This window comes from Lathamus discolor, chromosome 1 (genome assembly GCF_037157495.1).
Source record: "Lathamus discolor isolate bLatDis1 chromosome 1, bLatDis1.hap1, whole genome shotgun sequence".
Taxonomy (NCBI): domain Eukaryota; kingdom Metazoa; phylum Chordata; class Aves; order Psittaciformes; family Psittacidae; genus Lathamus; species Lathamus discolor.
Window position 1 is genome coordinate 137,775,775 of NC_088884.1, and position 13,851 is coordinate 137,789,625.

At 53.6% G+C, this 13,851-nt stretch overlaps 2 protein-coding genes across 3 annotated transcripts; both read right to left on the reverse strand.

Annotated features, from left to right (window-relative positions):
* Positions 1–449: 449 nt before the first annotated feature.
* On the reverse strand, positions 450–2,819 carry ZAR1 (zygote arrest 1). Of its 2 annotated transcripts, XM_065697577.1 has the most exons (4): positions 2,040–2,819; positions 1,867–1,959; positions 1,720–1,794; positions 450–1,646 (listed from the first exon to the last, which is right to left on the reverse strand). In XM_065697577.1, the coding sequence occupies exons 1-4, from the start codon at positions 2,817–2,819 to the stop codon at positions 1,503–1,505; spliced, it is 1,092 nt and encodes a 363-aa protein (XP_065553649.1). In that variant the 3' UTR covers positions 450–1,502. The 2 variants fall into 2 exon arrangements, with proteins under 2 accessions (XP_065553649.1, XP_065553640.1); XM_065697568.1 differs by having other exon boundaries at positions 450–1,794.
* A 239-nt stretch (positions 2,820–3,058) lies between these two features.
* Positions 3,059–5,675, reverse strand: SLC10A4 (solute carrier family 10 member 4). The gene is made up of 3 exons (XM_065665276.1): positions 5,226–5,675; positions 4,662–4,872; positions 3,059–4,014 (listed from the first exon to the last, which is right to left on the reverse strand). Exons 1-3 carry the CDS (start codon positions 5,609–5,611, stop codon positions 3,499–3,501), a joined length of 1,113 nt encoding a protein of 370 aa, XP_065521348.1. The 5' UTR covers positions 5,612–5,675; the 3' UTR covers positions 3,059–3,498.
* Between the last annotated feature and the right edge of the window lie 8,176 nt (positions 5,676–13,851).

Sequence of the window (13,851 nt, forward strand, 5' to 3'; positions counted from 1 at the left end):
TCAAGAGGCATGTTAAACTACAGCAGGAATCTACAAGATGAGTTAAGCCTACAGAATTAACACTCACTGCCCCTCTAAATGGGCATCTGTTAGTACAAGGACAATGTTGGCCTACCTTGCCATACACACTAGCTTCAATTTAGAGATGCACAAACACCTGGCACAGGACTCAAGACTGGTTCCCTTTCAGTCTTTAATAAGAGTTGTCTTAAGCAGGCTAGGTACAGGTGTTGGTAAGTTTGTTACAGCCAAGATAAATCAGTCCTTCCAGATAGAAGCTACTTCAAGAGCTCTGCAGAAGGCTTTGTGCATTATTATGCTCAATTTGGAAGTTACAGCTTTATTAGCATCCTCAAAAAAAAACCAGCTAAAAACTAAAAAACACCACCCCCCCCCCCCCAAAAAAAAAAAGAAAAAAAAAACAACAAAAAAAACAGGTTTTCTCTAAGTTTATCCAACTCCTTTGCTATAAGGTAGGCTGGGGGGTGAAGGTTTTACTAGGCTGTGAATCTGCTCAAATGGTGATGCCACAGTCCCAGAGCCAGCTTTTAACACCTTGCAGAGTGTGGTGTCCCTAGAGATCATTACCACTGGCAGTACCAGCAGGCACTACTACCCAGCCCCAGAAGTACAACTCCTAGTTGCAAACCCAAACCCAGAAGGGTGAGATTGGGCAGCTCCCAGAGACATCTAAACCATAACTAGACCAAACTCTTCAAGTGTAAGCCACTAAGTGTACAGCTCCTGTGCACCACCGCAGGTACAGGAGGAAGCCAGGCCGATGCAGCACCATCCTTCAAGCCTTTGAAGCGTCACTCCTCTTGATAACTTTGTGGAGGTAGACAGGCAACTCATTCACCAAGAGACCATAAGAGAAGTGACTCACTTCCCCAGCAGTTTGTGAGGGCTGCCCCTGAATGATGCATTAACCACAACCTTTCTTTGGCTTTAGTCTACAGAAAGGACCACCAGCTTAGCTAAATGCACACCAGCTGCAGAAGGGACCTGGCGTTTACACTTCATTTCTCAATCATTTGCTAGTGATAAAGAACAGGTGCAGAGACTTTCCACCACAGGGAATACAAGCATGCACAGTAAGTGAATACTATTAGGTGTTTTGCTTATGAATGATGCTCTACTACCTAACTTTGATGTTAGCTTTGAGTGTTTGATTAGTTCAAGGGGAAGGGCAGTGACAAACATCCTTTCCCACCTCAGATTCTACAAGCTCTCAAGTCAGCTGCTGCCAGAAACCACTGCTGACTTAACGTTATTTGTAGGCTATTCCCGGGTGCAAGTGGCAGAAGTTGCACTAGTCACTCCCTGAGCTGGCCACAAACCCACCTGATCATCTCACCGTGCTTTGCAATATCTTTATTTGCATGCTTTGCCCACCTACACCTCGCTAAGTGCCTTCAACAATACCACCACCAAAACCAAAAGCCAATCTGCTCTACTCGCAGTTTCCTACAAGAGCCCTCAACAAAACCGAAACCATCCATTCAGATGATGTATTTGAAGCTGAACGTGCTATCGCAGGACAGGCGCTTCCCTTTGCACCTCCCGCAGAGATCCTGGCGGTGCGGCCGCTTGGGGTCCACATGGCGCATCTTCACCGGGCAGGTGCACCGGGTCTGCTTGCAGCTCTGCGGGAGGAGGCGGCTGTGGGCGGCCGGGCGGCGGGCGGCCCGGGCCGGGGCGGTGCTGGGGGTCCCTTACCTGGCAGGTGATGTCCTCCACATGGTACGGGTTGTAGGACTTCTGGCAGGTCCGGCAAAACTGCCGGAAATAGACCTGAGGGAGAGGCCGGGGTCAGCGGGGGGGTCCCGGGGGGCGAGGGGGTGATCCCGGCCTGCCGTGCCCTACCTTGTTGGTGCCCTGGACGCACCAGACGTAGGCGCTCTCCCAGCGGATGTTGCAGTCCTTGCAGTGGTAGTAGCCGTACTTCTGCTCCAGGAACTGCCGGGGACAGCCGTTACTCGACGGGGCAGGCGCCTGCGGGCCCGGCCGCGCTCCGCTCCCCCTCGCCCGCCCCTCACCTGGAAGCGCAGCCGGGTCTTGCCAGCCGCCGGCTCCCGCTTCTGCGGGGCGGCCGCCGCCTCCTCCTTTTTCTCCACCTGGCTGCCCTCCGGCTCCGCCGCCGGCAGCTCCGCGGTCGCAGCCGGACGCTGCTCCAAGGGCTCGGCGTCGCCCTCGGGGGGGTTCTCCCAGCTCTCCCGCACGGCGGCCGCCTCCGCCTCTCGTTCTTTCCGCAGCGCGGCCGCCTCCTCCTCGACGGCCGCCGCCACCTTCTCCTGCTGCTGCGGCCGCCGCTCCGGCTCCTCCAAGAAGGCGGTGAGTCTGCGGGACGCCATGGGCGAGTAGACGGCCATGGTGCGGGGGAAACGGACGGCGCGGGTGCTGGTGGTGGCGGGGCTGCCCTGCTCCTGCTCCCGCGGCAGCTCCCGCTCCGCCGGCAGGGGCCGCGACCCGCCGGGGGGGTCGGGACGGCGGCGCAGCAGCGTGCGGGGCCCGAGCGAGCACTGCACCGAGGCGTCCTGCCGCGGGTTCACCTGGACGCCCACCTCCTTGGTGTTGGCCTTGCGGAGCCGCGGCGTCAGGTTGGGGTTGACCTGGGAGAGGATGGCCTTCAGCTGCGCCCGCTGGTAGTTGTCGAAGTACTCGGCGGCCGCTGCCGCCTCCCCATAGCCCGAGAAGTAGCTGCTGCCCCGCGGCCTCCAGCCGCCCGCCGGCCCCCCCTTGCCCTTGGGCGGCGGATAGCGGTAGGAGTAGGGGTGGTAGGCAGCGTACAGGTAGCTCTCCATCGCCTCCTCTGCCATTCCACTGCACCCGAGGGAGCCCCCGCTAGGGGACGGTCTTAAATACCCCGGGCGGGGCGGGACCAGGGCCGGGCTTCCCCCGCCCCCGACGGCCGCCGGCCTTGGCTGCCCCTTCCCATCACCTGCCTGGTGCGGGCCTGGGGCCCGCTGCCCCAGCACAGCTTCCCGGGAGAACCAGGCAGTGCAGCCCTTAATTGCCCCCGCGGGATTAATCAGCGGGGAACACGGGTTTGGTTCAGCTTCGTCATGTATTTGCGGTGGAACAACGAGCACAGTGCTTTTACAGCGGGTGGGAGGCAAGGAGATACACGCGCACGGGGCGGTTTGTCTGTTCATCTGCACTGGTGCCGTGTTGGCTTCACTTCCGCCAAACACTCGTCTCCTTTTTCATACCCATTCGTGCTGCACTCCAGTGGGCAAGAACCTCCTCGCGCTAAGACTGATTCGCATCATCACAGTGATACTTTTTCCTTTGCTTTTTAATTTTATCCATATCTATATTTGAGGAAACATGACTGCCATGGTAATAAACACACAACACCTTGTACAATGGGAGTGGCTGGAGAAACGATGGAGGCCGGGCAGCTCGGCTTGCACAGCGGCGAGCACAGCCCCAGCCTGGCTGCAAGCACAACACACATCACATGTCCCCTCCCCAGGTGTCACCTCCTTCTCTTGCCTAAAGCGCTGTCTGCGTCGGCTCCATCTGAATGGAGTTGTGCTCCTCCGTGGTCACTGTGCCATATGAAGTATCGGCAACCTCCTCTTCCTTCAGTTTCCTGTAGGATATATCTGTGTCTTCCTCCTCACCGAGCATATCTTGTTTGTAGCTGTCTCTCCCATACATCTTGTATACCAGCACAAAGAGTCCCGCTTCTGCCGACTGAAAAAGCGCATAAAGCAAGGGAAACATGTACATGCTCCCGATGAGCTCCGGGGGGAAGGTGAGTTTGAGGATGGCGGTGCAGAGCTGGACGTTTTGGCACCCTGTTTCCAAAGACACTGTTCTCCTGCAGTGTGGGGGCATTTTAAAGACCGTGGCTAAGCCGTATCCCAAGGCGTACCCCGCTAGGGGCATCAGCACCGCAATGGCGTAGACAGACGCAGGAATATGTGCCATCAGATCTGGGCCCAGCATTGTACCAGTCAGGATGAACAGGATCACCAGAGTCACCAAGAGGGACCACAGGGAAATCTGGCAACAGATACAGACATTGATAAACAACATGGGGGTTATTGGTTTAAAAGGATAAGCAGAGCAGGTAGAAGCTTGACAGAGAGTCTAAACTGCATGTTTAAACTGCACGATAGAGAGTCTAAACTGCAAAACGTGGTTGCACTGCATTTCCAGCTTTGCTCCTGCCTCGGGACTTTGGTGGTGGTTGATCATACCTGAGGGAAGGAAGGGGCTGAGCTTGCCCTCCATCATTCTGCTTTGGGATGACTTGCTGGGGAAGGATAGAGCCAGGGCTTGTGCTTTGCTTCTCCTTTCGTGATTAAGCTAAAATTGTTTGCGTATTTGAGGAAGTGTCGCCGTGCCTCTGGGTTAGTTTCGCTAGCTCTGGGTGCAGCGGGAGCTGGGAGAGGGTAGGATGCGGGGAATGCCTCCGCTCCAGGACCGGGCTGCCTCCCGGGCCCCAGGGGATGGGTAACCGGCCCCTTCCCTCCCCCTCCTGGCTCCGTCCCGCCGTTTTATTTCAAGACTGTAAATCCTTATACCCCACCTAAGTAGTGGAATGTGCCTGTGCGAAGCTACTGTCGGTTCGGAGGGACCAGGAAGGTCACTGCCATAGGACACCACCCCCCCGCCCCCCCCGCGCCCCGTCGCTGTGCCGTGCCTACCTTCACCAGGAGGTCGGCGGCGCGGGGGTACCGGTACCGGATGAGCACCCCGAGGCCGATGGGCAGGAGGGTGCTGCCTAGCGTGAGGCTCACCGCGCCCAGGGGCAGCAGCTGCACCACGGCAGTATTGATCCAGGGCCGGCTGTAGATCCAGAGGCAGAGGGGCATCAGGAAGAGAGCCAGGAGCGTGGAGGAGGCCGTCATGATAATGCTGCACCGGGGGACCAAAGAGACACGGCATCATTGCCCGCCCGGCCGGGAGGCAGCCCCCGCGGGAAGGGGACTCTGCAGTCGGCGGGGTCGCTTCTCACGGCAGGAGCCCCCCGTTCCCTTCCCCGGCCAGGATCGGGCAGGCACGCTCCTTAGGGAAGGGGGTAAGAAGCGTGTGTCGGGGCCCGTAAGGTCCGTCCTCCCCGGGAGAGGCAGGAGAGCAGTGTTGCGGGTTTCCAGCCGCGCCGTGCCCGTCCGTCCCGGCGCCGCCGCCGGCAGGTGCCCCGCAAACCCTGCCCGCGCCCCGGGGTCGCCCTCCGTCCGGCTACAAGCGAGGGAGAGCGGGGCGCCTACCTGAGGTTCATGTCCCCGTCGACGAGCACCGACATGAGGTTGGAGAGGTTGCCCCCGGGACAGCAGCCGCACAGCAGCACAGCTACGGCCGCTACTTCATCCAGGGCGAAGATGAGGGCGAGGAGAAAGGCCAGCAGCGGCATGGCCACGAACTGCCCCAGCAGCGCCAGCAGCAGCCCCACGGGCCGCCGCAGCTGGTACCCCAGCTGCCCCAGCTCCACGGCACAGCCCAACCCCAGCATGGTCACGCAGAGCGCCAGCCCCACCAGCACGCTCAAGCCCTGGCTGAGGGAGCGGTCCGCGAAAGCCTCGCCGCCCCCCGCCAGCGACCCGCCGTCGAGGCCGCCGGCCCCCGCCGCCGTCGGGGGCTGCGCGGAGCCTGCCATGGGCTGCGCGGCCCCCGGGAGCCGCGGGCTCCGCTGGGCCGGGCCCCGGGGAGGGAGGGAGGGAGCGGGCGGCGGCGGGGCCGTCAGCGCGGAGCCCGCATCCCCCCCGGCCGCCCCGAGCGCTGCCGCCGCCGTCCGTCGCGGCGCGCCGCTGTCTGCTGCGGGCACCGCCCGCGCGCACCCGGGACGGCGCGGGGCCACCCGGCGGTGGGCGGTGACTTGGTACCGCCCCGACGGCCAGCAGCGGCCCCCACAGCGCCGCCCGGACCGGCCCCGCGGGCGCAGCGGCAGCGCAGCGGCGGGCCAGGGCCGGAGCCCGCTCCACGGTGCCACCCTCGGGGCGGTGTCTGGGGCCGGCCCCGCCGCCTGCGCACGCACCCCCCGCCCGATCCCGCCCGGGGGTCCCGGCTTCTCTTCGTACTGCGGTATCGGGCGTTCGCTTCAGCGTCAAATGGCAGTCGGTGTCGCAGTGCCACCAGAGGTAGGTGGGCAGCACCGGGGACCCTCAGCAGAGCTCGTTCACCCTCCAGGCAACAAATGAAACCAAATAGGATGCAGGCTGCTGTAGTTCGTTCATATTTTGGGGCTCTGTGTGCTGCTAGAGGAGGGGAGTGCAGGGTCTGGTCAACCTGCTGGGCCAAGAGCATCCCCTGAGCTTAATTTTCAGGTCTGTGTATGCAGAGAAGTGCTTGCAGTGTGTTTATTGAGCTTTTTAAAGTCTTACCGCTGCTGTGTCTTATACCATCCTTCATGTAGCCAGTAGCAGGCTTCACAACGTGCAGGCCGTTTGCTTATCATGCCCTCCCTGGTTTGTAAATCAGGCCGGTGCAGTTTCCTGGTCGCATGGGCAAGCCGGGATCTGGGTCAGTTGGGCAGAGCAGGAGACGGCTGCTTATGGAGCAGGTGTGAAGGGCACAGGCCAGGCCTCCTGTTTCATCTCTGAGTGCCACTCCCCAAACTCCCTGCCGGAATAGGGCTGGTTGTGGGAAGATGCTTTTGTGTCACAACACACGACATATATCACATAGGCAGCTATAGGAGTTTAGTGAAGCTAGATGCCGATGGAGCAGATGCATCCTCTTCCAGAGCCCACCCAGTCATGGTAAACCTGAGTTTCAGGGGACACTGGACTGCAGTGGGAATATATTGTGAATGCCTCCTAACACATCAAGACCTCTTGAGGTTTTCCTTAAAAAGTATCAGCTGAAATCCAAAGCCGGCTCTTGGTTTAAACAGGAGCAGTACTGCTGACTTCAGGGAGAGCCAAGTCTGCGCCCTGGGTGGACAGGCACTGTCACCCTCGTGGCACCCAGCATGTTTCCACATCCAGCACGTACAGTGAAAAAACTTATCTGCTGCTGAGCACGGTTCTTGTCTCTTTAACTCACTGCAGGCTTCCCCAGTATGTTGTCAGAAAGTACGGGCTGGAGCCTGGAGTGATGCGCAGTAGTTTTTGCTGTGAGGCACCTGGCTCACGCACAGTGCGTTCCATGATGTTTCTAAATCAATGGCCAGTTCCTCTCGTGGAGGGCAGGAGAAAGCGTACTGCCTGCCCTGCTATTACTGGAAGCAACAGATTGAGTATAAAAAGACAAATAAGCCCAATCGTGTATGATTCTCAAATTATTCCTCATTAGTCCCTCTGTTGAAAAATGAGGATAAGAGATAGCGAGAGCAAGGAGAGGGAGGGAAAGGACTCACTGAAATATAAGCTTGTTGGAGTTTGTAGCTTTTATAAGTAATACTGCCTTACATTATTCTTAGGAGGGGTTTGATTTCCATAGGAGAGCACCTCCTGTGCTATAGACTGGTCTGGAGTAGCAAAAGTCCTTTAAACACTAGGGATTTTGTTTGCTATTTTATAACAGGATTTTTTTGTGCTTTCTCTTTATTGAACTGGTGAAAAATAGAGGATGGGCTTGCAAGGACTTTTGCCAGTGCTGTAAGAAATGAGCAAAGTGACCTTGCTGTTCACTGGGGTGGTGACTGGCTGCTCACCGCGCTGGAGGTGGTGTCTGAATCACTTGCTTCTCCTGCCAGAGATGGAAGGCATCTGGCATAGCCCAGGATTACTGTGTCCAGTTCTGGGCCCCTCTGTTCAAGAAGGACAGGGAATTGCTTGAAGGAGTCCAGCGCAGAGCCACAAAGATGATTAGGGGAGTGGAACATCTCCCTTATGAGGAGAGGCTGAGGGAGCTGGGTCTCTTTAGCTTGGAGAAGAGGAGACTGAGGGGTGACCTCATCAATGTTTACAAATATGTAAAGGGTAGGTGTCAGGATGATGGAGCTAGGCTTTTTTCAGTGATATCCAGTGATAGGACAAGGGGCAATGGGTGTAAACTGGAGCATAGGAAGTTCCACGTTAACATCAGGAAGAACTTCTTTACTGTAAGAGTGACAGAGCACTGGAACAGGTTGCCCAGGGGGGTTGTGGAGTCTCCTACACTGGAGATATTCAAGGCCCGCCTGGACAAGTTCCTGTGTGATGTACTGTAGGTTACCCTGCTCTTGCAGGGGGGTTGGACTAGATGATCTTTTTAGGTCCCTTCCAACCCTTGGGATTCTGTGATTCTGTGATTACTGCAAAATTGCGGGCATTGCGTACCTGCAATGAAGTTCCCTCAGTGTCCCTCAGGGTAAGTCACTGCGGGTGTTGTGCACTGTGCTGTTTTGGGGCAGCAAGGGGAGGTTTGGTGTGTGCAACCATTATGCTTGCTGGTTCCGCAGCATGCCCAGGAGCCTCGGGTGGGAAGAGTTGGTTTGCCCATCCCAAGCAAGTAAGGGATAAATCACTGTCTAGGACTTGGAAGCCTGCATCCTGACTGTGTTGCACATCATGTGCTTGCATGCTGTGATTATGAGCACTATGTAAAAGCAGGACAGTGGGTGGGGTGACAGAGCAAAGGGTGGTCACCCCTCTTTTCCCGCTCTTCCCATTTCAACTCGGTATCCGTTCCAGCTCCCCGCTCTTCCCACCGTGCCTCGTTGTGTCCGTGCCTGGGCCTGAAGGAAGCAGCAGAGCTCAGCTGCTGTGGGATGGCGTCACCCGCCCATAAGTCATGCTTTGCCTCTCTGCGTGTCTGTGCCGGCTGATTTGTGGAGCTGTGCCGGGCGTTTGCCTCCGGAAGATAGTCCTGGAGGATGGAAAGCTTTCAGTCAGCCCTTTAAGTGGTGGTGCTTAAATAGGCTGGGACAAAATGATGCCATGAAAGTGATGCTCACGTGAGACCCGGCAGGAGTAGTTCCTGATTTTCAGGGGATGTACATTCCCTTCATTTCTAATTTACTTGCTATGCACCTAGGTTATGGATAAAAATGAAAAGGAAATTTAAGGTTTAATAGCACAGGAATAATTTTCAGTGGAAAAAGAGAAGAAGTCTTTGCTGTCATTGACTTGGCTTAAAATACTCCTTAATTTCACACAATACACCGATTCTCCCCCCACAGGTTAGGGTGAACTTGTGGTAAACTCCATTAAATGCATCTCCTTGTTCTTGTTATACCTTAGATCCAGAGTGGTTATTTTTGTGGCTTAGGAGAGTTAGGAATTGGAGCACAATTGTGCAGAGGTGATTTTGGTTGTTCTTCCGTGGTTATCCTTGCGCTCCGAAGGATGCATCAGCTGGTCTTGTGCTGAAGTAGGTCCCTCTGATACCTGTCTCCAGCTCCTGCTCTTGAGAGCAGCAGCACAGAGGGGACTCTGCAGCTTTTGTCGCTCAGCTCCACTGAGCCAGCGACTGTGAGATCCTAGCAAGCTCATGGCTATTTTCTATTTAATTTTGTGTTGTTTAGGAGCTGGTTCACCAAACAGGCAAGAAAACACGTTTTTGAAATCAGATGAAGCACTGAGATCTGTGCCGTTGAGTTGTTCCTAAAAACCTTCCCAACCAGACAGACAGAAACTGCTTCGGTGAGGATGCGCTGATCAGTCAGCATTGCTCCTGCCCCTGCCCACTTTGTGTTTCACACAAAAGCAGAGGGCAGTTGGACCATGGAGGTGGAGAGCACACAAGAGCCACAGGTTTCCTGTTAGTTCATTGTTCCTGTAGCGGTCTATAGTGCAGAAGGGCTGGGACAGACCTGCCTTCCCTGCCTCCCAGGCTTCTCTTCTCTTCAGCATGACACCTGGCCCCATTGCATGCCTTATCCCGAGCTTGCTTTTCTTAAAATCTCCTTTGTTCTTAGCACAGTGCCATGGCTTGGTGCTGCACAGTAAATCTCCACAATAATCAGAGTCTTTTATCCCTTTTATCTGGTCCTTGACCAGACCCAGGGTTTGAATTTCAGGGTGAGGAAAATCAGATATGTGTCCCTTCCTCCCCTCCTCAGTGGGAGTCATCACCGAGTCCCTATTGTCTCCTCTACAGGTGGGATCCCACCAAATCATCCTTCTCTTCCCCTTGACCCAGGTGGGAAAGGCATCCAGGCACCCTCCTCCTCCTCCTCCTCCCTCCTCCACTGCACTGTATCTGCCTCGCTTCTTCCCTGTGCCTTTGTCATTTCTCCATTCCTGGGAGTCCTGTCCCCTTCTCCCTCCTATTCCTTTTTCAGATGATGTCTGTTTCAGTCCAGCTCTTCCATGTTTACACCTCCCTTGGGAGCAGTGCCCTGCAACTCATAGTCTCTGAGATTCTATTAAATAGAAGTGGTGTGGAAGGGGAACAGCACAAGCCTCTTTTGTGTCCCCGCTATCTGCTCAGACTATCTGGGCACCTGGGGATGGATCTTTTCACTGGAGCTCAGGGTTAGCAGTCGAGGGCAGAAACTGTCATGATAAAACCCTCCTTGTCATACGTGGTGTCTCCCCCTGTTTATTTTTAAGATGCCTGGAGACCATTAATCAGCAAGTAAGTGCATGATGACTTGGGTTGCCATGTTCCAGTAATTCATAATTAGAATTAAGTGCTTAAGGCTGCGTGATCTGCCTTTAAAAACGAGCTGAAGGCATCTTTTGCCAGCCATCTCATTAGAAAAAAGCTTCTGGTCCATGAAAGGAGACAAAATCAGGGGATCGCTGAGGAATGATTTTGTAAATTGATGGCTGGGAGTCAGTTGTTGAGGCCGTTTTACCCTACAGCTGTAAACCAATTACTAGTACCAATTTTCCTTTAAGCAATTAAATGCCTTTATGGGAGATACCTTTACTCAAAATAAGAAAGAATTCTGCTTCCCTGTTCCCTTTTGTTGCTATTTGATCTTTTTCTGGAGTTGGAGTATTATCAGGATTAAGGTGAAAGTCATAATAAAACAAATGACCTGATGACTAATGCGTGCCTTGGTCCAAAAGAGCCAAAATTACCATCCTGTCCAGCCAGGCAGGGACAGGAGGTGAGACGGGGCTGCCACTGAAGGCACTGCATTCAGTTTTAAAAGCCAAATGGTATTCTGCACCGTAGGCATGGGTCTCACTCTGCATGGGCAGAGGGTCTCAGCTATCCTGCAGATACAGGCACGTCTTGGGTGCTGCAGCCCTGATTTACACACAGCCCGTTCAGCATCTGCGGGAGCAGGGGAGGTGCAGGGGAACCCCGATGGCTGTGAGGGTACAGCGGTGGCATCGAGGGCAGAGAGCACACTGAAAACAGGGTGTGCACAGCCTGGTAAATGGTGGGGCTCAAGGGTGCATGTGCAGTTGCAGGCCTGGAGCCAGCTGGGCTTATTGGCTTCCACTGCCTATTGAGGCTCCCAGCACACTCTCAATTTCCTGTGCAGGAGCCTGGTCAGGGGTAGGTGCATAATTCAAGGGAGGTAATATGGAGGTAGATCACACAAATGTGGTTTTGTGCCTTGTAAAATCTGTATTTAGCGGGTTGCAGAAAAGCGCCAGATCAGAGTAAATGACACCAGGACTGTGTTGTCCCACAGAATAATGGACATGTCGAAAATGCACGAGTAAATCTAATAATACCTACAGCAGCAGCTGCTTCACGGAGTACTCATTTAATTGAAGAAAGACACCCAAAGACAAATTACATCCCTCTCCCACCAAAGCTTTCTCCATATTAAAAGGGATGTTAATGGTGAGCCCCACGGGAAAGATGAGAGTTAACAGCATCAATATTCTGTCTCAGGTTACACACAAAAAATCTTCGCATTCAGCTGCCATTTGTATTGCTGCATCAGAGGTGCCTGGATGTGGGCTAAGACTGTTTTGTGTTAGAAACTGTACAAACAGAGAACAAAAATGTTTCTTGTCTGCTGCCAAATACTTACAAGTAATAACAACGAATATCAATAATCCTGATCAACAAATAGGCAAGCCCGTCAAAGTAGGTGCACTGTTACCCATATTAAATCTCCGGGTGTCTAGAAGAAGGCTCAGGCAAATGGGAAGAAACAAATCTCAAACATACTAGAATCTCTTAATGCTTGTTTTATATGATGTTGTATATTAATCCCATGAAAGTAGCCTTGACACATGGTGTTCTGTGCACTTGGAAAACCGTGGTAAAGTAGGACACTTTTAATAACCTAAAGAGGCTTCTGAATTTCGAACCTATGGTATCAGTAGAACCTGTGTGCGGCTGCAGCTGAGGAGGGTGTTCCCTGGGGTTTATGTACCTGTTGGTTCGCCACCAAGATGAAAGTGTGAATGACAACGCAATCTTTGAGCTCCTTTCTGGGGTGCATAAGCAGAAATGCTGGGTATGAACCCCAGAGAATATTTCGTCCTGCCTGAGGTGTCCCCTTTACCACTAGCTGAAAGTAGGCTGTGTATAATAGCCTCCTGAGTCCACCGAGATAGATACATGGGTTTAAGACCTCACATCTCTCTGTGGTGTAACTGTGCTTGTGGTCGTAGGTACTGGCAGCATGATGGGGAGCACAGGGACCTGGCCATGCTGGAAACGGCAAGTGGGGTCCGTAGCCCAGAGCTGAAGTCTGTGGCCTGAACTGCCTGCAGGGTTTATTAAGCTGGCAGCATCTTGCATGCTGCCTGCCAGATAATGGGCTCTGGGCAGAGCTGTTTAAGGTCGGATAGTCAGAGGGGCGAATAAAAAGGCATCAGCCCTTTATTGTGGGTGAAGGAATTAAAGAAAACCAAAATATCAGAATAAACAGGTACAAAATGGCCACTTTAAGAGCTCCTGACCCCTGCTCAGTTCATGCTAATGTCAGAAAGCAAAAGATTAGGAATATTATTAAATTTATTTTAATGTATTAAATAGATAACAATTATTAAATATATACTTTCTCACATACAATTTCTAAATAAAATATTTGAAACATATATTTTACCCATATATACATGGGCAGCCTAAATGCTAAGTAGGAGAGTCTTGCTGCTGGAGAAGATGCTGGGACCGTAAGAGGAGCTTCCCAAAGAGGTGTGTAAGGTATCAGTGCTCAGCATTCCCACCCAGGTGTGAGCAGTACCCTGCAGTGATCCCAGGCCCAGAAGGGAAGTCCACCCAAACAACCCCTGCCCAAAGGCCTTCCAGGCAAGGGAGCCCCAGGCAGGACAGGGAGGTAGTGGGGTCACCACTTCCCGTCTGGTGTTGGTACAGAAGCATCTCCTCACGAAGCAAATTGTTTCAAACTGCTGCCAAGAAGCCCAAACAAAGCCAGCAGTAACACATTGAAATTAATTCGTTTGCTCAATGTAAGTAGTGGCAAAGCTGCACACTGGAGACAAGTGCATTGAGCTCCAGCAGGTACCTTACTGCCAAGGAGTGAGCCCGTACCCTGTGATTCCTTCATCACAAAGAAAATCTCTGCCTCTACAACTGCTAAACATCCCAGAGTCCATTTCCACTTGTAGCTTCTTGAAGTGGTATTGCTGACACCCTCCGTAGGACGTGCCACAAGCCAAGAGCAACCGCCTGCAGTCTCTACAGACACAGCGGGGCTCCGCAGTAGGATGACTTGCTGTGCTCCTCCAACAAGCAGCAATAACCAAGCACAGGGATTTCACTGCACAGACTTCTTTTAACTCTTTGATTCAGTGGCACAGCAAACATGTCCAAGCACTTTTGTCACTTCAGGTAGCGAGGCTGCCTTGCGGCTTATGGCTGTTCGCTGCAGCATGCTGGCATTCACCATTAGCATCCCTGTCCTTTTCAAATTCAAGAGATTTTTGGCAACGATCTCAACCTTTACTGGATAATGAAAGATATTATCCAAAAACTAAGGGGCAGATTTTAGACCTTAAGTAACCGAAAATTATATTTTAAGGGCATAACAAACAGTAAGAGCAGTTGGGCAACCAACGTACTGAGCACTAATATACCAAATGCAAA